The sequence below is a fragment of the Myripristis murdjan genome, chromosome 5 (assembly GCF_902150065.1).
Source record: "Myripristis murdjan chromosome 5, fMyrMur1.1, whole genome shotgun sequence".
NCBI classification, from domain to species: domain Eukaryota; kingdom Metazoa; phylum Chordata; class Actinopteri; order Holocentriformes; family Holocentridae; genus Myripristis; species Myripristis murdjan.
The window spans coordinates 32,838,322-32,860,144 of NC_043984.1; the positions used below are offsets into that span (position 1 = coordinate 32,838,322).

Below are 21,823 nucleotides of genomic sequence, written 5' to 3' on the forward strand. Positions count from 1 at the left end.
AACGGGACTATGGGAGACGCTACGTGTGAGAATCGGTCCCTGCACAGAGATAGAGCCAACATCCATCTTTTAATTAGGCGTGAAGTGCCAAAACAAAAACCAAAAAACGACTCAGGTGCACAAACAAAGGTCAAAAGGTGCTTCATGCATTTACCTCAGCATATGGACCGGTTCACTGAGGCTTTGCCCAAGGTAGGCATTATGGAGGATGTGCTACTTTAGATTTCTGCATGTTAAAGTTTTCTATTAACACACCCACCACCACCATGAAAACTGTGGTGGAAACTCCACTGACACATCCTACTCAAGTATGAGTACTCTTACCTGGTGGAAAAAAACAGTGTTCAAAAGAATACTCTGACCTTTTGGGCAAATACCCTTTTTCCAACTTCCCCTGACTGAGACAAGATGTTGGACACTGTTTTCAACTCTGTACACCCACTGGTTCCGTTCTTATGGGTAGCATTTCATGTTAGCTTAGCATAAAGACTTGAAGTCTATGGGAGTCGTTAGCCTGGCTCCGTCAAAGTGAAAAAATAAACCTCACAGCAACCCTGAAGCTGTCTTATTTCCACGGGATTTGAAATACATGTCTTGAGATTTCAAAAAAAAAAAAAAAAAAAAAAAACAGCAACAGAAAAACAAGTTGTTTCAGGAGAAGTTATTTTTTTGTCTATTGCAGTGATCCACGCACCGCTGAAGGTAGAGGAAGATCCACCACAATTTAACTTCTTCTGAAACAACTGTCTTTTTTTTTTTTTTTTAAATCTAAATTTAAAGATGTGTAATTCAAATACACATGATACACTGTGTAAATGAGACAGCTTCAGAGTTGCTGTGAGGTTTATTTTTCTCACATTAATGCAGCTAGGCTAACGACTCCCATATACTTCAAGTGTTTATGCTAAGCTAACACGAAATGCTACCCATAGGAACTGAACCCCTGGATGAACAGAGGTGAAAATGGTGTCCAACATCTTGTCTCAGTCTGGGGAAGAGGGAAAACAGGGATTTTGCCCAAACATTGAAGTATTCCTTTAAGTAAAAGCAGAAAGTAGCTGCTTTAAAATTTACTTTGAGTAAGACATATGATCTTTTCCATGTAATTCTAGGAAAAGAGGAAAAAAAAACATGGACATGAAACAGAGCATAGTTAGTGCTATGAGTCTTCATCGGGGTTAAAACCCTGATAAAGACAGTTTGTCAGATTACATCGCTCCAGTTTCTGATGTTTATGGAGGCCAAAAATCTGTTCTCTGTATTTAACTTCTAGTGCAAAACCTTAAAGAACAAAAAGCTGCTGAATTATAGAAACCAGAGGAAATGTAAGTAGTTACTTGTGTGACAGTCGCATTTAAGTCTTTTTGCTAGACTGTGTGATAGCTCATCACTTTAAAAACGGTGTTAGAGTGTATGTCTGTGCATTTGTGTGTGTGTGTGCTGATGGTATGAATATCAGTGTGTATAGATGTATGCTGAGAGTGGAGTAACTGTGTGTATAGTGATGATCTGATGTGATGGGCCTGTTTATTGCTACCATAAGCATTCCTTACAACAAGACTGCCTGTGGCCAGAAATACCAAATGTGGTCACTCATTATCACCTCGGGCCGTGCAACTCTAAACAGCAGGCATGACCAACTGAGAGATTTATCACTGATTTTAAACATTTTACAGCACAGTTTTTACTAAACTGAATCCTTTAAATCACCCGTGAAGTGATGTTTAGAAATACACCCTCTGGAAGTGAAGTTATTGCGCTCGCGGTCCTTCGGGGCCGGCACAAATAACTGCACACTTGCATAAAGCATCCCAGCCCTCCGGTTTCTCTCCACCTGTCAGTGCTAAATTCTAATTAGAAGCTGCTGTGTGAGCTTATCCTGCAGCTCTAGGGGCCCGGCGGAGTCCGCTGAATGGCTCCCAGAGGCCCCCAGGCAGGAAGATGTCATAGAGGAACAGGAAGGAAAAGGCCTGAGTGGCCGACCCTGCCACGGCCCTCCCTGTGGGGCCCGGGGCCCTGGGTCAGTGCCAGGTTTGACATCAACCGGGGGGCCCAGATGGCCCACCGCTCGGTCGATGCTAATTTTAATTCCTGGGTGGGAAAGCATGGCCAACTGAGATCAGAATCAGAACGAAAAGTTTCAGTTGCCGAGTCGGTTTGTTCTTAGAAGAAATTCAACTTGGTGCATAGCTCCCATAGGCCATGTTGAGCATAAAGCAACACAAAACATGAAGGAATAGATCTCTTTTTCAAGTTGTATAGATGAGTATAAATGTACATACTGTAAATGGAAAAATAGAATTAAAAACTCAATTGAACAGGTGTTTTTCTGTAGGGATATATGCAAATGGTTCTCTGTTGGAAATGTACTGCACTGATAGGAAACTCGGGAAGTTAGAAAAATGAGAGAAAAACAGAAATATGAGCAGACTCAGAGAATTTTGCAGTAGGAAAGTGTGGACATGAGTTGGGCTGATATAATAGTGCAGCCCAAACAGATGTGAGTATATAGGATCTGACTGCAGGACGGTACATGCAGGTGAGAGGAGTGTTATGATCCAAAACCCAACAATAGCGCTATTGTCCATTCCAGTGCTCAGATAGAATTGGACAGAGTAAAAGCAACAGTGAGACAGAGGGAGAAAAGCTGACTGCTGTTGAACGTTACTGTGAATCCTTTACAAAGGAGGGCTGAGGGAAGACTTGGAACAACCGTGTTCTGTGGCTGCTGTGATTTCTTATTAAACTTAGTGATATCCCTGTACAGGACAGTATAATGTTCCATCTGAGCGTAAATTATTCTGTCAAAGTCGTCAGCAGCGCTTTCTCGACCTCCAGTCCCATCTGGTAGACATTAGTGGAGGATACCATGGGGCAAATAGGAAGGGCTAAGACTGCGCTACAGTTCCCCTCCACCACGCTCGGCCCTAAGCAGAGCCTCATGGCACTGTAGCTCAACCTCTTGACAAGGCAGACACCTCTCGGCCCCCTCGCCGCCTCTTGTTCAACCCTATAGCTTCCTGGCCAACCTGCCTGTCAGGGCAGATAATGGCCATTGGACACGCACTGCGGCCCCTTTCATGGGACGAGGCCTTGGATCGGCTGCTTCCGATTTTTATGATTCTTTTCCACTGATGGGTGGAGTGGGAGAGAAGGGAGCAACCCAATCCTCTGCAAGCAGCCAAACAGGCCGAACCAGGGCCAGACAGTGGAAGGACACAGTAGTGTGTGTGTGTGTGTGTGTGTGTGTGTGTGCGCCTGTGCATGGGTGTTAGGGTTTGACTGATATGAGCGTTTGAAGGCCAGTGTCGATATTTGTAAGACCACAATATACTTGCTTAAGAAATTCGTTTTTGCAAATTTGTATGGGAACAAAAGATACTATTGCGAAGTCTAGCATTCACAGTGTTTACATCACGCTCTGTCAACAAAATGACAACATCATACATCCACCACTCTCCCATTGAACAAAATTTTAAAAACCAATGGATAAAAGTGAAAATCCAGAAGAGGCTTTGTGTGACGTGTCTGTGTTTTGCTTTTTGAATTAAACTCCATCCTGTCAGAGATGGTCCACACTGACTGGCTCATATCTCACCTTCTCACAAAAAAAGGCCAGCATCGGCAAAACCAATATATCGGTCCGGTGTGTGTGTGGGTGTGTGCACTGAATGGGCGATGCTGTTGACACACTCTCCTCCCGGCAGCGAGACACTCTCGGGACTATTGTTTCCCTCCCAGCATGCAGTGGGAGGAAGCGGCGGAATGGCCTGAGACATTAGCAGAGACAATATCAGCCTGTCGGGGCAGGGCTCTGATTGCCTGCTCTGCTTGGCTCCTGCTCCCGTGCTCGGCCTCAGTCTTAGGGCGGGGGTCCTCAATGCCGAGGTGAAAAGGCGACTAATCTGAAGCCCAATTTCTCCCCCCCTGTCAAAATAAAACAACAATATGTCTGTGCACGCTGCTCGCAGGGAGGAAAGAGGCTGACTTCCTTAGTAACATCCATCACAGCGTAATGCACTGCTCGCTGCTGCTCGGCTGTGCGGATGGGAACATACGATCATCATGTGTGCAGTTTTTCTCTTCTCTTTCCTTGCAATGTTTAAAAAACTCAAAACCCGGTGCAATCATTTCTATATTTGCATGAATAGTAGGCCTGTATCCTACTTTTTTGAATTACTGACTTCCAAAACATCTCAAAAGTGTCTCCAACAGAGAACCATGTGCATCACTTACTATGGTATTTGCTCTAAGGTGGAGCCACTGCACCACCCCTTATGTACTTACACATTTCTTTCTTTAATGTTTATAAAAGTGATCTATACATCAAATTCAACTTTAAAATGAAAAAAAAAAACAACAAAAAAAACCAACATATTATTTTTGTGAATTTTTGCTGAATTCCTTTGATGCACAAACAATGAAGCTGACTTGGATTCTGATCTGGGTAATAAAATCCCAATACTGTATATTTACTCATATAAAGTGTATAGTGCATTTCCCCTCAACTGTGCATTTTGCCGAGGTGTCATCATAGCTCTGTCAGTAAACATAAAAAAATGGTTTTGCAAAGATTTTAGGCGCCACTTTGAGGAAAAGCACACGCAGAGCTGTATTAGTAAAGCTGTGATGATGCATGGGAAACGTGCAGGCCGAGGTGCACGTTAACAAGAAAAGGAGAGAGAGCTTGGTGCCAGTAAATGAAACTGTTTATGGCCTGGAGTCTCCTGTAACACGGAGATGGATGGGAGGAAGAGTATACGTCTGAAACTTTGAACCCGTTTCAACACCCAGAGCAATTGTTTGGAGGATATCCTCAATCAAGGCCCCAAAGAGCACAATGAATAGTCTCGCTGACAGAAACTTGCTGCCCCCCTGCAACCTCTGCGACCTGCCTACTGTGTGCTGGACGCAAGCGGGACGTCCCGCTCCAAGCAAAACACCATGATGTCATCTGAGCTCGGTTTTCCATTGAATTATTCCAAAATGAGATCTCAACCGTTTTAAAAATATCAGTCATCACCTGTTGCCTCATTGATCGCTGACTAAACCTCACTGCACTGAAGTTATAACCACAAACACTTCATTATTTCAAAGGGAATAATGAGTTAAACTACTTATTTGTGTGTGATTAACCTGTTAATTTCCTACCTGATGTGTAACAGTTTGAGATAAACTTTTCAGTTTCATGCAGAGAGGGGAAAACGCTTATTCAAACACTTTATTCCTTATGCCATCTTGACCCAGGGCTCACTTGTAAAAGAGATTTAATTTCAGTGGGACTTTACTGGTTACAAAAAAACAAAAAAACAAACAAACAAAAAAAAAAGGAGCAGACTATTTTACATCAAGTGCATAGTTGACTCTAATAATAACAGTAATAATAATGAGTCATAAGTAAGTTTATTTTTATAGCACATTTCAGTACAACAAAGTGCTGCACAATGTCACATAGATAAAAACAGGAGACACCATAAAACCATAAAAAACTGAGGTTAAAAATGGAATAGGTGATAAAATCAAATTCAAAATAGAGGCCATTGGAACAATTTAGTAGAAGTCATTAATACTGAATATAGTAATAAAACTGACATAATATCTCAGCCAGAAAAAGCAGTGAGAAAAAATATGTTTTCAACTGAGACTTTGTAAACTGGAGGTGAATTTGTCTCCTGATCTCGGGGATAGGGGCTGTTCAAAGACAGGCAAAATGTGCTCATGCTTTCGGGTGCTGAGAACGAGAGACGTAATGATGATGATAATACTAATTTATAATGAAGTGCTTTAAGGGGGCAAAAAGCAAAAACGTAAAACCGACAAACAGACAGCAGATGCAAAGAAACCAAAGCAAGACATACAAAAGTAAAGCAAGCAACACAAATAAGACCACAGAGAGGAGGCCCAACACAACTAATTGTAAAGAAAATAGTTTAAATTGATTTAGAAAGTGAGAAGCCCAGCAGCACCGCAGAAAGGCTAATTTGAAGTCTGTAGGAACTCTGATGGTAAAAGCCTGATCATCTCCTTTTTTTTTTTTTTTTTTTTTATTTCTGTTACATGTCATTTCTAACCCAGTGTTGCAAAACTAAGTGTGACACCATGATGGTTAACCATTAATCATTAGGTGGACGAGCTGTAGGCCAACTACATGCATGTTTGGGTGGGTTTCTGTGCTGTGGGGACGCCCCCTGTTGGACACAGTGAGGGAATGAAACACGGCCATCCTTAGTGCCTGTGTGTTTTCTGTCTTTCTTGTGTGTTGTTAAATAGGAAATTTAATGAAGATATTTATGATATCTACTACTAATAATTTGAAAGGTGGATAATCGAACTGTGGCGCTCCCAGTCAGTGTAACGTTTTAAAATCTGTAAAAACTAGGTCTATAACATGCTGTTATCGCGTTGGTTGATTATCATAACTTCTACAACCTATGCTGTGGTTGCAATGCGAACTGCAATGCTTATGATAAATAAGTGCTGCATGTATCTGCATGCGTGTTGTTGTAGGGCTTCATTCTCAGTTTAATGTCACTCTCCTATTTCTGTATCGCGATTATAATAATTAAAAAAAAAAAATGTAAGCTATCACGTCTTGGGAAGGGAAGTTAGTCTGAACAACCTCTACGTGATTATTTTTACACAAGCATGGCAAACACGTGGGTGAAAGCAGAAAGGTATGGTCTTCAATTTCACTAATAAAATCAAAAACGCACATTATCATCATCGTATGGTATGGTGTTTTAGAATCAATTGTACAGCCAATTTTCAGTTTAGATAGATAGATAGATAGATAGATAGATAGATAGATAGATAGATAGATAGATAGATAGATAGATAGATACTTTATTCATCCCGCAGGAAATTCACAGTTTTTCAGCAGTATCCACAGATTACAGATTAAATAAAATAAAAAAGATGAAATAAATAAATAAATAAATAATAAGATCTAAGTACAACAGAATAAGATCTAAGTACAAGCCAGTGTGCAAAAAGCAATGTGCAACAAAAAAAAAGCAGAAAAAAACCGTGTGCATGGGTGTATAAAATGTGCATAGAGGTAGGTCAATGTACATTTAAAGTACACGGGCCTATGTGTTTTTATAAGCTCTTGTATTGTTTTGTACTCAAAAAAGCCAAGGCACTAGAGCTGAAATTTGTATTGTCAAAGAGTTTGGTGTACTTTTATTTTGAAGGCAAAGTTGTTGAACCGGACGTCAGCTTGACAATAAAACAAGGCATCAAAGAGCAAATGTCGAATTAAAATTAAAATAAAAATCGATATATGGATTGTTTGGTTGGCTCTCAGTTGAGTCTAACCCGGAGTGAAACTAATGCCTATTTAAAAAGGATAAAGAACTGTGTGCGGTGTCATTTCCGCCTATGACCGGGCGTTTGTTCCGCGACTCCGCAGCCGCAGCCGGACCGGATCGCTCTTGTCCCTCCGCCGCATCCGTTCCAGCGCTGGGGGACGTCGGTGGCGGCAGGCGGCCATATTGTCTCTGATACAGCAGAAATCACTCTAGCGGCTACGCCGGGCGACGGAGGAACGGGAGAGCCGTTAGCTTGATACAACTCAAGCTTCTCGGGAGGGATTTCGGTCGAATTCTTGATAAAGGAGGTAGCTATTCACTTTATTATTTCCTGCGCTTGATTTTTTACGCATTTGGGTTCTCTCTGGAAGCGTTAGCTCCGGGGAAACCAGCGAAAGCTAATGAGCTAGCCTAACTTAGCTCGCCTTGTTAGCTTTTCCAGCTCGGCAGGCTAACAGGAGGTGTAGCTACCACAATGTGGCCCACCGAGCACCGCTGCCTTCGCCTCTCTTATGCGAGAACGTCACACCAAAGGCCATTCAAAAGTGCTGGTCATGTAAAAGTTGCCCCTTTTTCGTTGAAATGAGAGCCGATCAGCGGGTTTTGATGTACGCCGAATTGAAGAATGCACCTTATTGATCCGAACAAAGGACTTAGGTAGATAACTCGATGCTCTGTGATCATCCAGATGCAAGAAGTCGTTAAATTAACAGGTTTTGTGAATGGGCTTTGGCGTGGGGTGCAAGAGGGAGCATACCGTACGGGGGCTATGGCGTCAGTCTACATACTAGCGAGGATTAGCTGACTTGTTAGCCACACATTCGACTAACGCTACCTGTCAAAAGGAGGGCAAGAAGTTAGCTGACTGTTACCGCCAGCTAACGCTACCAGCTCCGTTATTACCACCAGTGGTCTTATGCTACATTAGTTGATTAGCTCGGTTGGTAATGGATCAAGTAGCTAAATGAGCTCAGTTACTTGTGGATTGGTTGTTAGACAGGCACCTGGTAAGTGACATTACAGAACACCCAAATTGGTGCATATAACCCGAGCGTGAACAAGAAAAAAAGTCGACCGATTGGTTAAGCAAGTACAATTAGCTCTCAGTTAACCTTGATAGTTAACTGGAGCGAGCTAACACAGGCCAAATTTGGTTGGATATTAGTCAGACATTCGGGATTCCTGGCTGTTCACACCGTGCTTCCCTGCGGCTTCATCTCCAAACTCACAGACACATAGCCTTTTAGGTGATGACTAACGTTATCACCTTTGCCTTCATTCATTATTATTCATGTTGTGTGGAGCACGCTTGACATGGACATTTGTTGGGTAGTGGGAATGATTCGGAAGCCTGGCCCAGTGGGATTAGGAAATTCAGACCTGTGCTGCCAGAGTGACTAATTATTCTGGTAGACATCACGCCTTGTCACTGCCCAAATATATCCCATTGCACACCCAGTGTCCAGATTAAATGCATCCGTTGCATGGGCAAAAGAATGCTTTGTTGCACATGTCTGTGGCATATCGCTGCCTGCATACAATAATGCCCTTGATGTTTCACTGCATACCACATACTCTTATCTGCAGTTGGAGCAGCTATTGATGTTGCTCAGCCTGAAAGACAGCAATAGTTTGTCTTTTGCAGGATGCTAATTTAATCAGTGTTTCCCCTATATTCACCCTGCAGCAGCATTTCATCAGTAGGTGAATACACCACCTGCTAGTCAAGACACTTAAAGTTATTATTTTGCTGCTTTTCTCATGCTAAACCAGTATAAGGTAAAGAAATTGCCTTATGACATTTTGGACCATTTCAGGGCAGATCAGGTGTAACGGGAGGTGTTGTCTACTACATAATGTGTACAGTGCCACTGTGTATGGTTACTCATTGATGATACACAGGGTTATCATCAAGCAGCTAATGCAGTGTTTGTGAACTCCGTTATCATTGCCCACCTGTCTTTCAGGTTTTTGCTCTGTTGTGCACTGCATCCAATTAAGAGCTACATATTTTCATGGCACTAACTGCATTAGGTGTGTAAGAGCAGGGCAGGACAGGCGGACCTAGACAACTGGGTTGTGAAGCACTGCTCTAAAGTATAAAGTTGTTCTGGTGTGTGCTGGTTGCGTGACATTCAGAGAATGGATTTGGTCATTTGAATAAAATCAATAATTGCACAGTTTATCCCTCCCTGCCCTAGTAATTTAACAGCAGATCAATACTTGTGGGAGTTGTGATGTTTGAAACAGTGTGAACCATAAAGAAAATGAACACAACATCAGCCATATCATGCCAGTTAAATTTTGGTTGGCAATGGTTAAATTTGTGTACCCTGCCAACCACTTTTGGCAGGTAAAATAGTGAAAGTGGCTTGGAACTATAGTGTTTTCTGTGCCAGTGGACTAAAAAGTTAACCTCGCCCTGTTTTTCAAACTACAGGAGTGGACAGGCTCAGAGTGTGTTCTCCCAAAAATGTGCCAGCATCTGCAGTGACTGGCTCAAAACCTAAAGCCATATGCTCTAGCTAGCACGTTGTCCAAAGCAGTTGTGTTTGATAAAATGCCATCAAAGGCTGTCTTGTTAGATTGTTTATCTGATGCAGGACGCTCCAGTCATGTGTTGTGGAGGTCCAAGAGTCTAAGTGTTCATTCCAACCAAAGATTACACTACGTGATGTCACTGATTAGCAAACGTTTAGCTGCAGAGAAATTTATTGGTGAAATTGCCTGCTATAGTGATTGGCCCCTGTCCTAATATTTGCTGTTTTCTCTTCTCTCTTCCCCTGTTTACCAGCGGTGTGAAGGTGCCCCTGGTGCCCCCCACCCTCAGCCAAAGCCCCCCATACCCCTTTGCCCTGTCAGGAACAACCCCCCTCTCCCCTTACCTTCCCTCCTCCTCCTCCCTCCCTCCCTCCCTGTCTTCCAACCATTGTCTGTGGCAGTAAGGGCTCCTCACCACCTCCGCCAAGCTGTCGGACATGTCAGGACCCGTGCCGAGCCGGGCCCGCGTGTACACCGAGGTCAACACACACCGGCCCAGGGAGTACTGGGACTATGAGTCCCACGTGGTCGAATGGGGGTAAATATCTAGTTGACAGTCGGACACAGCTCAGGTCAGGCTGCTCCGTGCCTCGCGGTCCCTGTTGACGTTTCTTTGTCTTTATCCTGACAGAAATCAGGATGACTTTCAGTTGGTGAGAAAGCTCGGGCGTGGCAAGTACAGTGAAGTCTTTGAGGCAATCAACATTACCAACAATGAGAAGGTGGTGGTGAAGATACTCAAGGTAAAATATACAGTGAAAACACAGTTTAAATAAAGCTTTCATTCTGGTGCACTGTGTCTTTGGCCTTAAGCACTTCTAAGAAATCTTGTCTCCTCTTCTATTACTCTATTAGCCGGTGAAGAAAAAGAAAATCAAGCGCGAGATCAAGATTTTGGAGAATCTACGTGGAGGTCCTAACATAATCTCCCTCATCGATATTGTGAAAGACCCTGTAGTAAGTACAGATGATCTGCATTAGCGCTCGACACTTTGAGTGCATGAATGGACATTATTGCTCGATCTTGACATCTAGCAAAGACCATATTTCAAGGATGTGTTGTTATGTTTAGATATCACGTTTACTAATGACATTTAACAGTCCTCAACCAGTTCTGAAATTCTGAAGTAACACTATGCACCAATAGCATGGTGATCTCACCACCTGCGCAACCTTATCGATTTCACTTGGGCTTTGGAAATATGTGTCTGTAAGTACTTTAGGTTAAATCCAAGTATTCACCCTGTTTACATAGTGTTGTCTGCTTATCTTGTGATAGTAAGCTCCTTGTACAGTGTGTTCACACTGTGAGCAACTTTGTTGATGTGTTGCTCCATTCTGACCACTTGAAAACACTCTAAGTGCATCCATGTCTTTTCCTGACAAAATTGCTGTTACTTGAGCAGAATCACATGCAGTAATGACTAGGATCCCATTTACATCTGGCATTAAAAAGTGGCTTGAGTGCCTTTCATACTAGTCCGATCACAGTTAGTTACATACAAATCCAGGTGTAAATGTAACCAAGACACATTTGGTAGTTGATCAAATCTGATTGCTTAAACCACTTTGAGAGATGGATACTTTTTTCTCCAGGCCATCTATGTAATCTCTATACTCCATCCAAAAACGAAAACATTTGAGTCAGCAAATAGACCTGACAGATGGTTAAAACTAGGTCTTGACTCAGGAAGAATAATTTGCATATTGCATGTGAAAGTGTCGGTGAAGGGTAGTTGCATATGGTTTCTGAAGACAGTTTTGCTAGCAAATGTAATGTGGTTACATACAAATGTTATGAAATGCCAGGTGTAAATGTAGTTAAGGAAGTTCAGGAATCTGATTGGCTCTTCTCAGCTGATGAGCTTCCCTGGTGCCACAGTTTTCCAGGTTGCTCAGCCCGTAGGAAATAAATGGATTTTTGGTGACTTCTTAACTGTGTCGCTTGCAGTGTGGACACCTGGTCAGTATAAAATGTTTGCATAATGCTGTAGTGCCATAGCTTACTATAATGTGGCTACTTGAGTCAAATAGATTAATTTTGCCAGGCCTTGTGGTAAGTATAGATCAGCGGTGCTGAGACCACAGCTCTTGTAACACACAGCACTTTTCCATTTCAGTCCCGAACGCCTGCCTTGGTCTTTGAACACGTGAACAACACAGATTTTAAGGTAGGACCCGGTCTCTGTTTTTGTTTTGCCTTATTGTGAAGATAAAATTCAGTTTTATGGTGTTAGCTAATGCTATTTGAAACCTCCTTTCTTGGCATACTCGTTGTTTTCTCGTACACGTGTGTGTATGTGTCGGAGGGATATCAAAATCCAGTGCTATGTCTTCGGTGCTAGAAGGTCACCCATCTTCTAGTTCTATCCTCAAGACCTGGAACAGCTCCACAGGTCAAAGTGGCTCATATGACTGACTGATCAATGAATGTGTGATTAGTAGTTGTAGGTTCAGTTGTTGCATCATTAGCAAAGGCTCTTATGTTTGTCTTCATCTCCAGCAACTCTACCAGACTCTGACTGACTATGACATCCGGTTCTACATGTACGAGATCCTCAAGGTGAGCCATCCACAGTTCAAATGTCCACACAGTTACCCCTCCAATCATAATCTGTAACGTACAAAATGTCCTTAGGTTGATGAAGCATTTTATCATTTAATAAGAGCGTGTATGCTGTTGAATAAAGCCCTTGTTGTTAAAGCCCTGGTGTAGTGGGTGCACATACAGTACCAGGCTTCTGTTTCACCCTCCAACATGTTTGTGTGTGTCGTCTGGTAGACAGCATGTTTTTTATAGTGTCTCGCTGTATTGGATTACTGGAGAGAAAAGGCTGTCTTGTGACTGTTGAATAACGGGGTCATTTTGGCTCTTGTCTGCAGGCCTTGGACTACTGCCACAGCATGGGAATCATGCATAGGGACGTGAAGCCACATAATGTCATGATTGATCATGAGCACCGCAAGGTGAGTGTTAACAAACAGCACTGGAGTTAGAGCAGAGTGATATGGACAAAGTGAAATATCACGATATCTTTGACCAAATACCTCCAGCGATATTGTGATGATATTGTCTCTGACGGTTGGTGCTTTAATAAGTTATTTACACACTACATATTTTTGCTAAGCAGTTATCAGTAACATGGATATGATGACCAGTCAGGTAGAGACAAATAATAAAACAGCTGGAACAGTCTGTTAAATTCAGAAAGCAGCTTTTCTTTACTGTAATTCAGCCTTTAAAACCAGGAAAAGACATCACTTGTGCCGTATCATGACATTACAATATCTGAAATCCCAGACAGTGTGTAGTTTCATATCACAATGTTGTTAAGATATCAGTGTATCTCTGGGCCCTAACTGGAGTCAAAGTCATTGTGAACAGACATGGCCAAAACCCAAAGATATGAGCAATTTTAAATAGAGGTTCACAGATCGGCCAACAATTGTGATTTGCCTTTGATTTATTCACAGATTGATAGGCAGCCGTAACTATCTTTAAATGGATGTTGTTTTTCTCAGGATGAGCATGACTTCTAAATAATTACACAATGAAGGAAATATCCAGCCTAAAAACGCTCACCACTGTTAAAAACAGCTGTTGCATTTCCTTTTCCACTTTGTTTTATATATTTTTCTTACTTCTCTGGATGAATGGACACAGACATGATGTGACTTAGATATTTCCAGCAGCGATGGAGTTTGGTAGCAGAAAACGTTTCAGTGATCTTAAGTATCAAAATTAAACGTTAGGTTTCAGTTCCTCACAATCAGACAGCAAGCACTTCTTTCTAGAGCGCCATTTTGTGCCGAATTTTAAGAATCAGCTGGAGAAATCCATCCATCATCGAACAGGTACCAAGACGAGTTTCTAAACTACAAACCAGAAAGCAGTTTAGACACAGCTTTTGTCATTGTGAATCTGTCATCAATCGTGTGTGAAATATTCAGACTGCTTCAAAAACATTTTTCCAATTTGAACACCCGGGCACGGTGTACCCACTGCATATTTCTCACTCTACTCCGTCTTTTTCTTGACTGGAAGAATACACTTTGCCGTCACTCTCCACCTACTTGTAGACGGTGCACAGAAGCTCCTTCTGTAGGGGCCCAGTGAAAGTCAGCGTGGAAACAGAATCACTAAGGAGATGGGCCTGGTTGAGGGAAAGTGGGTGAAACAGAAAAATTTAATTTCATCAGAAAACAACATATAGAATGTATACATAAATAGATATTTACCATTTGAATATGTTTACATGCAGTCAAGTAAATGTAGTATTTCAAACTTGGTTGCAATGGTAGGGCACCATATGAACACCTAAACATGAGCCATGAGCCACCTGTGACAGGTAGTCACTTCAGTGGGTCCCTGGAAAGCTGAATTGGTCCCCAGTAACATTTCTGTTTTTATTTATTTATTTTTTGACAAGTTGTAGTGTTTCATGGTACAAATGAAGCAGTTCTGACTTATTACTTATTAACTATTACTTGTCTCTACCTGCTTGGTCATCATATCCACATTACTAATGATTGTTTATCAAAACTCCCTTGTATATAACACGATGAAAGCCTTCTTATAATATTGGTTCATTATCAATATTGTGGTATTTGTCAAAGACATTTTGGTATTTGATGTTTTCCAAACCAAGGCCTCACTGCATGTCGAAAATGAGCTCATTTTGATCACCAGCTGTTAACATGTACACAGCTGATCGCATGCTCTCCTCTGAACAGTTGGCACTCGTTTACTTTTTAGTTAGTTCTGACAGATGATCCTTTTCGAGCCTCCATGTAAATGTCGTCAGTGTAAGAGAGTCTGCGGGTGGATGTTTTTTTTTTCCCCTCTTAAAATGAATAACAGGAAATGGATGCAGGGCAGTGTTGTTGAGACATAATACATCCACTGTCTGTTTGTGGAAGCTAATCAGTTTTCTGTGTCTGCAGCTGCGCCTTATCGACTGGGGTCTGGCTGAGTTCTACCACCCGGGGCAGGAGTACAACGTCCGGGTGGCGTCCCGCTACTTCAAAGGACCAGAGCTCCTAGTGGACTACCAGGTACGCCTGTGGGTGGCGTGTTTGCTTTGGGTCTGATATCCTAATATCTGCCAGGCCATGAGTGATGGCTGCTCCGTACGGCCTGGGGTTCCTAGACTGGTGTCATTTGATTTATCTGTCACACACATCTCACCACTGATAAGATTTTAATGAAATGGTAAACAGAACAGAAACAAATACTTTGATTAGACTTCTAGACATTTGTCTTCTAGACATTTATATAGATCATGGAAATACAACATTTTCAGTCTTGAAGAACTCAGTGAATTTTATATTTGTGTCTCCACAATATACTACTGTGCCTTTGTGGGTAGATTTCAGTTAAAAAGGAAAGGCTTAGTTTTTTTCCCTGAGCTTTTCCCTTAGCTTTAAATAAGTTTATTCTGTCTGTGTTTCAGATGTACGACTACAGTCTGGATATGTGGAGCCTGGGCTGCATGCTGGCCAGCATGATCTTCAGGAAGGAGCCTTTCTTCCATGGCCATGACAACTACGACCAGGTAAACACACACAGAAGGGATACGTGTCTGTCACAGGTAGAAAAAAAAAAGGTGTTTAAGGTCACATTATGCTTCAGTGTCACTGTCATGGCCTATGCCGGTTTGAGTATTTATATTAGTGAGTTGGAGAGTCTGTAGTGCACTGAGTTGATCAGTGAAACACTGGACCGCAGAGTCAAGGTTTAATTAGTTTGAACCTAATCAAGCACAGAAGCAGTTGTGTTTACATTATCTGAAATAGAGAGTTTACTCTTGGAACAACTGTTGATGTCCAGAGTGATGTTCTGATATATTTTTCAATGGAAATTTAGTGACATCCTATAGTCTGAATAATTTGGGGATGAATTTCAGAAGATATTTGCAAACCTCCTCAACTTGTTTCTCTTGAACTGGCATCATGTTGTCTTTACTCTCAGTGGAAATGAACTTGCAAAACACAGGAACAGCACAAAGCGGCCTCGCGGACCACTCACAGACCTTGTGGCCCTGCACGCAGTTTTATTTCTGGAGAGGTGCACGGGAGTTAGAGCAGCAGGCTGAGTGGACCACACAGGAGCCACAGAAACCGAGGGCGTAGCCACAGTGCCATTTTGATGCAGAAGTATAAATTACCTTAAGTGAATTGCTGACAGACATGAGCTCAGTCCATGTTAGGGAAAAAATACACCAAAATGAGTGCGGCTCGTGCCTCTAGAGCACCACAAAGTCACACGCATACTCATCACTAAATTGCCCTGTTGGTCCCAGACATTTTTAATTATGACGTTACAACAGAGCTGACGAGCTGTTGCTTCTTCATTTGTTGTCCTGCAGTTGGTGAGAATAGCGAAGGTGCTGGGTACAGAAGACCTGTACGACTACATCGACAAGTACAACATTGAGCTGGAGCCTCGCTTCAACGACATCCTGGGAAGGTAAATGCTGTTTGCTGTAGAAGAGCTGCACCAGTAGTATCTGTAGTCTGACTTATTCAGCTTCACAGTACTAGTTAGATCAGTGACTGCATCAATATGTTCTGATATTAATTCCTTAATGACAGGAGTTTTTGGCACAATAAACGTATGGAAAGCAAGGATTTTTTTTCTGACTAAGGGTTGTGTTCATTTGGAATGTGTAAGTAATCAAATAGATACCCATAACTGATGCACTTTGTAATAATTGCTGTAATAATAATAATAGGTCAATATTAGGCAGACTCCCAATTAAGTATTCACATTTGTGCTGACTGTGCATTGACTGATGTGCTTGACACTGAAAAAGAATATAGAAAAATCAATATGGATATATAGTAGGACACATGCCCAGCACAGACTGAAGAGTGGATCAGAGGTTTATTGTTGAAATGGAGTTTTACTTCCTCCTCATGAAGGTGTATCTGCTTTGTAAGACATACACCAAAAACCATTGCAGCCATACACACCGATGATCCGTTTAGCTCGTGAGTCCGCGTGAATGTAATTTTCTCTGAAGTTGTCGTCAGAGCTCGGTGTGTGTGTGTTGCTGTGCAGACATTCTCGTAAGCGGTGGGAGAGATTCGTCCACAGTGAGAACCAGCACCTGGTGAGTCCGGAGGCCCTTGACTTCCTGGACAAGCTGCTGCGCTACGACCACCAGGCCCGGCTGACCGCCCGCGAAGCCATGGACCACCCCTACTTCTGTAAGCCTACAGAGACGCTCACCACCGTTACTTCTTTCATATGACAACAGAAAAAACTCACAACACTACAGATTCTAATAGGAACTGTCTTTTTTACTTTTCTTTATTTATTTAAATTCTCACAGTCCCCATTGTGAAAGATCAGTCTCGCATGGCCGGGTCAGCGAACCTGCCCAGTGGGAATACAGCTGTAAGCACAGCCAGCATGATTACTGGTAAGAACACACACACAACAAGAAGTAATTGTTTAGGCTCACCTCTAAAGCACCTTGTAAACCTACTTTTGGAAAGATGTGATATAAATCAAGTTTAATATCATTACTATTATTAGTAGTAGTAGTATTAGACTACATTTACACTGCCAATGTAATGTGACCCAATTCCGATTTTTTGCTCTTATGTGGCACATCGGATATGCTCGCTGACAGTGTAATCAGGAAAAAGACGCATGCATTCGGATATTTTGAGATCGGATACAGGCCTCATTCATATGTGGAAATAAATCAGATATGTATCGGATATGTGCCAATGCGACCGCCGTGTAAACAGGCTGATCGGATTTTCTTACACGTTGCGTCTCTAACGTCATCAAATCTGCGACCAATTAGCTTATTTTGTCGCATAAATAGTGAACACGCGGTAAACGACAGACTGAACATGGAGGCTAACCTGCAGAGAAAGATGAGAGATGAGGAGGAAAATTCGGCACAGTGGTCAGTTGAAGAGGTCAGATGTCTTCTCAGTCTTTGGGGAGAGGAGAAAATTCAGGAGAAAATAAAAGGGACCTACAGAAATAAAGCCGTGTTCCAAGGCATGCGCGATGTTTCAGATGCTGTAGGCAAGTGTAATCGCGTGAATCAGATATGGGTCACTTGATAAAATACGTGTAACCGCACAGTAAAAAAAAATCGGATTCTGGCAGCAAATCCGATCTGGGCATCAAGACTTGCAATGTAAATGCAGCCTTAGTGGTGGTAGTAGTTAGGGGTGGGACTTGTACACGTGTAACCGTGTACAGTGGTCCCTCGTTAATCGCAGGAGTTATGTTCTAAAAATAACCCGCAATAGGCGAAATCCGAAGTAGTCAGCTTTATTTTTTACAATTATTATAGATGTTTTAAGGCTGTAAAACCCCTCACTACACACTTTATACACTTTTCTCAGACAGGCATTAACATTTTCTCACTTTTCTCTCTTGTTTAAACTCTCAAAGTTCAAACCTTCGTAGAAAAATAAGTCCAGTATTATAGCGATCGAAGATTTATGTAAATTTGGCAAGCTGAACGCATTCTGTACTGTACAGGAGACATGGCACGGAGGAGATTGATTGACAATGGTCTACAGTCCCTTAGCCAATCAGGACGCAGAACACAATGCGCTGTTAAAAAAAAAAAGCATGCAAAATTGCACTAAAAAAATCTGCAAAACTGCAAGGCCGCGAAAGGTGAACCGCGTTATAGCGAGGGACAACTGTACACGGTTAGCCAATCATAAACGTTTAGAAAAAACACTAACCGTGTTCACGTTGTTTGTTCACTCACGAGCGCGATGGCATCCACCAAAAATAGAAGCACTGTTCGGCAGTTGTTTGAAAGAAGCGTAAGTGGAAACACTGTCAAGTGTACACTGTGTCACGCTGAATTAGCCTTTAAGGGTAGCAGTACAGGCTCAATGGTAACCACACACCCGAACAGCCTGGGGACAGAGCCCGGTGTCAGTGCTGGTGTGAGTTGAGGACGACAACAGCAAGCTAGTATGAAGGATTTCATATCCAGAAAATGTGACAAGCCACGAAGCAAAGTAGTTAACAACTTAATTGCGGAAATGGTTGCCCTTGACATGCAGCCTGTGTCAATTGTTGAGGACGACGGATTTTACGTGTACACGCAATTATATGGCGCGTGTACACATTTAGAATTTTTTGTACACATTCCCACCCCAGTAGTAGTATTAGTAGTATATTAGCCTTTTTTGGGCCAATATAACACTTTCCACAATGTGCTTGTGTTAAACTGCACACAAAGGATCTAGTGTTTCATATGTTTAAGGTGAAACATGTTATTGATAACTTTTAATATAATTGATGACTGATAGAATGATTGCCTCGTACTGTAGAAGCAGAGTAGAACTTAATGTACTGCCAAGGATCATGGAGAAGGAACACAGTCTACAGAGATCAGAGCTCTAGCATCACTTGTACATTATGGAACTGCTCAAACGATAGACTGTCGCGTTTCAGCTTGTGGCCTTCATCAGGGTCATCGTGTCGGTCTGTCAATAATTAATAGTTGTTCTGTGTGCTATAAGTGTTGCTGGAGCTTTGATCTCTGCAAAATGCTTGCATCACAGACTTCCCAGAGAACTCCCAAAAAACCTCTGGGTTGCTGGGGCTGCTCTGCTTTCTGTTGTGTGTTAACTTTGTTGTGAAAGTGACAGTTTTACACAAGCGCCTCCGCCCTCAGTCCCGCTCATACTGGTCATAAGCTGTGCTTTGTGTTAGCAGATGTGTGCACTTGGACATTTAATTCCATCACTGAGATAACTTCATTTTAAAGTGGTTTGGGTCAACAGTGGTCTCATAGTGCCTGCTCTTCACTGAAGCACTGTTCCAGCCAGATTAGTTTCACTGCAAAGTCCCATGATGTAGTTTCTGAGGGGTGTCTTATTCCAGATGACAGTTTGTATGAGATGAAATATACAGAATTATGATCTCCATGTCTGCCTGTGTGTGTCTGCTGGTCAGTCATGTTATAAAAACTTCACTGATTTACCACTAAACTGTGACACAGCTTGCAGTGACTCAACAGTCAGCTCCAGACAACACACCTTAACTGTGATTTAATTTCTCATTTGTGAGTAATTTACACTGAGAGACTCAAGTTTCTTTTAAGGTTTCACAAAAGACTGGCAGCAGGTCGCTGAGGTCGCCGTCTCTGCTAGCTGCTGTGGCTAATTTTTCCATTATATTTTGTCACTTGCTAACAAGGCTTAGGTGCTGTGTAAATAGAGCCTGTTTTCTAACTGTCTACTTCACTCTGTGTCCCAGGTATCTCCGCCTTGCCAGCCTCCACTGCCCTCGGCCCACTCACTGGCTCGCCTGTCCTGTCTGCTGCCACCAATGCCCTGAGCACCCCGGTGCCCGCTGCTGCCGGTGCTCCTCAGTGACGGCCTGGCACCCGTCACCCGCTTGCCGCCCCCCTTTCATCTCCCCACCCACCTACCATCACCCAGCCCGGGGAGAAACCAGACAGGTGCCACTCTGCCAGCCCTCACCACTCGAACTCAGTCTGACTGCTCCTCGCCAATCTCACGGAGGGCGCCGTCGTCAAAAAAAAAAAGAGAAAAAGAAAAAAAAAGAGATGTCTTTCTGTTCCTTTTCCTCCCCGAATGAACGTGTTAACCTGACATATGAAATGAATGTTCTGTGTAACTGACATATACAGGTATTCCTTTCATTTTTTCCACTGGCTGTAATGAAAACAAAGGAGTGCGTGTGTGTTGAGTCTGAGAACGAGTGACATCCACGGCTGATGTGGGGTCTCGCCCCCTCCTCCTCCACATCCCCCCCCCACCATCGCCTCACTCCTCTGTGTTTAGGTTGGATTTCACACACGCTGGTCAAATAGGTACTTAAGCAGAAGGCAAAAGAGAGAGACATTAGCCATTAGGACCAAAAGGAGAACATTGTGTATAGTTTACTAACGCAGCGTTGTCAAAGCAGGACGTGGCGAGAACACCTAAAAGCAGTTTTCCATCCTCAAACCAGACTAAAACACCTAACAGAAGACTCAATCTTCACAGCATTTTGGAAGTGTTTGGTGCTGTTCTGTGCTCCAGGTGTATGTGAACACTGATGCCGCCTCACTTAATAAGTCAAAACGACACTTCAACACTTTTCTCGCCTGAGTAGTTTTGTCTTGCCTTTCTACCAAACCAGACAACCAGTCTTCTTTTGATATACAAACTCCCCCCACGTCATTCATTCTCAGTTTTGCAGTTGATTTCTTTTGTATTGAAATGCTCGGGACTGCTGGAAAAGGTTCATTCACTGTCGAAACGGTTTGATTGATGCCAGTGTTGTACTATAATCTCTCAGAAGCCAGGCGAAGTTGTCTGTTCAGGTTCTTTTGAAATGGTTTCTTAAATGTGCTGCTTTCCAGTTCCTTGAATTACTTCAAGTGGCTTTCCTTGAATTACTTCAAGACATAACCAAAGTTTACTCAATCGCTTGGGAAGAGGAGACTGACCAAACGTTTTGCTTTGTGGGAAAGAGTTGAACACGGAGATGCTGTATCGCAGGTTGACAATATGGGATGAGACGACAACATCATGTAATCACTTGTGGTTGACTGAAGTGCTATTAGCGCTGGAGGAAAGTCCAGTTCTTCTTAAATTTAGTTTAATGGGTAAGTTTTGATCAATAATTCATTGGCTTTCACCCACATATTGAGGGAAGTTTTGAAGTTTCAGAGGTTGAATAGAACTTGAAGGGTTGAATTTTCCCCAATGTTTTAGTGCCAGAGGTTGAAAGTTTGCGTTTTAGACCCTGCTGTACATACGCATCCTTTTTTTCATTTGAAACCTGAAAATGCAAAGAACTCAAACATGTATACATTGACCAGATAACGGAGCTGTATGAGTCCCTACATCACTGTATATATTTTTATGTCCTTATGTAGAAGACTAGTATTTGAAAATATTTGTGTAAATAAACACGTGTTTTATTTATCAGGTACATCTGACTGCTTCACTATTTCGAT

At 42.4% G+C, this 21,823-nt stretch overlaps 1 protein-coding gene and 1 non-coding gene across 2 annotated transcripts; both read left to right on the forward strand.

The window, feature by feature from the left end:
- Window positions 1–7,375: 7,375 nt before the first annotated feature.
- On the forward strand, window positions 7,376–21,798 carry LOC115359095 (casein kinase II subunit alpha). The gene is made up of 13 exons (XM_030051398.1): window positions 7,376–7,618; window positions 10,105–10,389; window positions 10,483–10,594; window positions 10,707–10,808; window positions 11,972–12,022; window positions 12,355–12,414; window positions 12,735–12,818; window positions 14,796–14,906; window positions 15,305–15,406; window positions 16,220–16,320; window positions 16,915–17,063; window positions 17,189–17,278; window positions 20,110–21,798. The coding sequence occupies exons 2-13, from the start codon at window positions 10,289–10,291 to the stop codon at window positions 20,226–20,228; spliced, it is 1,182 nt and encodes a 393-aa protein (XP_029907258.1). The 5' UTR covers window positions 7,376–7,618; window positions 10,105–10,288; the 3' UTR covers window positions 20,229–21,798.
- Window positions 12,105–12,241, forward strand: LOC115359991 (small nucleolar RNA SNORA57). Its single transcript, XR_003928304.1, has one exon. It is a non-coding gene; the product is annotated as a small nucleolar RNA SNORA57 (small nucleolar RNA).
- Window positions 21,799–21,823: the final 25 nt, after the last annotated feature.

What these genes read in the sequence shown, in the direction of transcription:
- LOC115359095 (XM_030051398.1), top strand. Translation starts at nt 10,289, where the DNA reads ATGTCAGGACCCGTGCCGAGCCGGGCCCGCGTGTACACCGAGGTCAAC. An exon ending in ATATTGTGAAAGACCCTGTA is followed by an intron (nt 10,809 to 11,971) that starts GTAAGTACAGAT and finishes TTTCCATTTCAG; the next exon opens with TCCCGAACGCCTGCCTTGGT. An exon ending in GCCATGACAACTACGACCAG is followed by an intron (nt 15,407 to 16,219) that starts GTAAACACACAC and finishes GTTGTCCTGCAG; the next exon opens with TTGGTGAGAATAGCGAAGGT.